This window comes from Leptonychotes weddellii, chromosome X, assembly GCF_054177405.1.
Source record: "Leptonychotes weddellii isolate Sample4059 chromosome X, ASM5417740v2, whole genome shotgun sequence".
Taxonomy (NCBI): Eukaryota; Metazoa; Chordata; class Mammalia; order Carnivora; family Phocidae; genus Leptonychotes; species Leptonychotes weddellii.
In genome coordinates, this window is record NC_138385.1 from 46,432,682 (window position 1) to 46,435,230 (window position 2,549).

The 2,549-nt window shown below is 34.7% G+C and overlaps 1 protein-coding gene across 4 annotated transcripts in view; it reads right to left on the minus strand.

The window, feature by feature from the left end:
* DACH2 (dachshund family transcription factor 2) overlaps positions 1–2,294 on the minus strand; it is a 121,074-nt gene extending 118,780 nt beyond the window's left edge. For all 4 annotated transcript variants that reach the window (XM_081808566.1, XM_081808563.1, XM_081808564.1 and 1 more), the window contains exon 1: positions 2,174–2,294. In XM_081808566.1, coding sequence (XP_081664692.1) covers positions 2,174–2,198 — 25 coding nt within the window. In that variant the 5' untranslated portion in view covers positions 2,199–2,294. The remainder of the gene's footprint in view (positions 1–2,173) is intronic.
* Positions 2,295–2,549: the final 255 nt, after the last annotated feature.

Here is a 2,549-nt window from a genome sequence, read left to right on the forward strand (position 1 = left end):
GGAGGGGGTGGGGGGATGGGTTAGTCTGATGGGTATTAAAGAGGGCACGTTCTGCATGGAGCACTGGGTGTTATACGCAAACAATGAATCATGGAACACTACATCAAAAACTAATGATGTAATGTATGGTGATTAACATAACATAATAATAAAAAATAAAAAAATACATTATATTGCTCTATAAATAAAATATGGTCACTTTAAACCAAAAATCCTCAAACTTTTTTTCTTTTTTTGTTTTAGACAATCTCACAATCATGCTTGGACACCTGGGAATATGCATAGACAGCCTAATTACTGCCAGTGGAATTAGAAATGTTTTATGTGGTTGATATATTTTTTAGAATATTATATTGTTTTAGAAATATTTGATTTTATTTCTAAGTGTAAGATACTATTCCCTTAAAATATATCTATCACATAGTATATTTCCCTATGTGTTCTGCTCTTAGCCAGCCCTCAATAAATAATTCTCTCTCTCCCTTTTCTCTCTCCCCCACCCCTCATTAATACAAAGATTATCCTGACAGAATAATGTGTGTTTTGGTTTCTTGATTCGTTAATGGTATCTGGCTCTATCTGCTTTTCTTGCTCAGACTCCCTTAAATCAGTTGCACACAGTTGTAACAACCAGGTAGTCTGTGTCCCAAAAGCTGTGATAAAGTAAAGCTAGAAGACCCATCACCTCTTCCAGGAATTGAACTTACTCCCTTAGGGCATTAACCTCAAGTTCTAGCTCAGTGGTTCTTAACTCTGGTTGCACGTTAGAATATCATGAGGAGACACTGAAAATCAAAACAAAGCAGTGCTGCCAGGCTCTATTCCAGACGAGGTAAATCAGACTCTGAGCATGTAACCTGGGCATTCATATCTGTAAATGTTCCACAAGTGATTATAATGGGTGCCAGATTTGAGACTCATTGCGCTTACTATGAGCCACAAACAATATATAATATTGACAGGCTAAATGAGACTTGGATGAATTTCCAGAAGGGAGAAATAATCTTCATCCTTCCCCAGCACAAATTCAGAAACTAACACCTCTGCTAATCCCTCAAATTCCTCTCCTCCCCACAAAAAAAACAAAAAAACAAAAAACAAAAAAACATTATTTTGGAGAGGCTTAAAGCAATCACTATTATGGTGTATAAAAACTTAGCGTTCATATAAAGAACAATTTTATAGAGTAAGACTAAAAGAGGAACAGAAATCATTTTTCCTAAAGGAAATGGATATTTAAGAAATTGGATTGTGTAGATACAAAAGATTAATAAAGATTTTACCTATCTCATTTAGTTCATAATTATTATATACTAGATGAGAATTTGTTACAACTGAATGCACTTGGTAACATCTGTATACCTGAGTAAAATCAGACAGCAAGGAATAATAAACAATCAAGGTAAAGCCACATAGACAATAAGAGTGCTTATTCCTCACATTTCCTTAGCACTTTAAACTTCTGAAGTGTTTTCCCACGTATTATTTCATTTGACCTCACAAAAATCCAGTGCATTAGGCATGGCAGTAATTATTTCCATATATTAGGTAAAGAAACTCATGATGGTTAAGTGACATACCCAAGGTCTCATAGCTACTCAGTGCCAGAACTATGGCTAGATTCAAGTCTCCAATATGCCACATCACTGACAATACCATTATAGTCTTTCTGGAATAGTGTCTATAGTGTAAGGCTTCTGAGATAATAAAAAAATAAAGAAAGGGAAAATATTAAATATTTTTGATCCAAATTATTGAGATTGTAGCAAATTATATCTTGATTCACTTTTTAATCACTCTTAAATGATCAACTGTTTAAAAGATATTTTATCTTTCATTATTCAAAGATGCTGTGAATGTAACAAGTGTATTTCTTCATGTGAACTGTTAAATATCAATATGTTGAACTAACATATAGTCTACAAAAATCCCATCATATTGTTCTGATGAAATCCAGTGACACAGTAAATGAAGACCCTTTCAGAGAAGAAACTTCTAACACTTTAAGTTTCATTTTGTTGTTCATATTGATTCAGCACTAAAAAAATGACCACTTCAAAAAGTCATTTTTATTAAGGAGGCATCAACCCCCCAGCTCTCCCTTTTCTATTGACTAATGAAGAAATTCCCAAAAGGATATCTTTTAATTCTTTGTTTTAGATGAGATACTTACCCATCCTCTCTGAATGGTGATCCATCTGAGAGGGAGAGCTGGACACACTGCTGCTGGGGTGGGAGGAAGTCTGACTCCTAATATGATGATTCTCTTCCAGAGAGGGAACAGGAGAAGGACTCTCTGGGATCCGTTCCTGACACAAGGAAACACAACAGTAAATGTCATCTGTTCACCAAGTTTTTCATGTTGGTTGAGTCCATAATATTTGAAATGTTGACCTCTCAGTTATCCCAAAAGCATGCATGTTCGTGATACTTGGTCTTAAACGTGTATCTTTAGACAAATACATATTTTTTGTTCTTGTAAAATTAATGGGATATTATGAGGGCTAAATAAGAGAACGTGAAAGGGCTCAGTGCCATGCTGGATATAT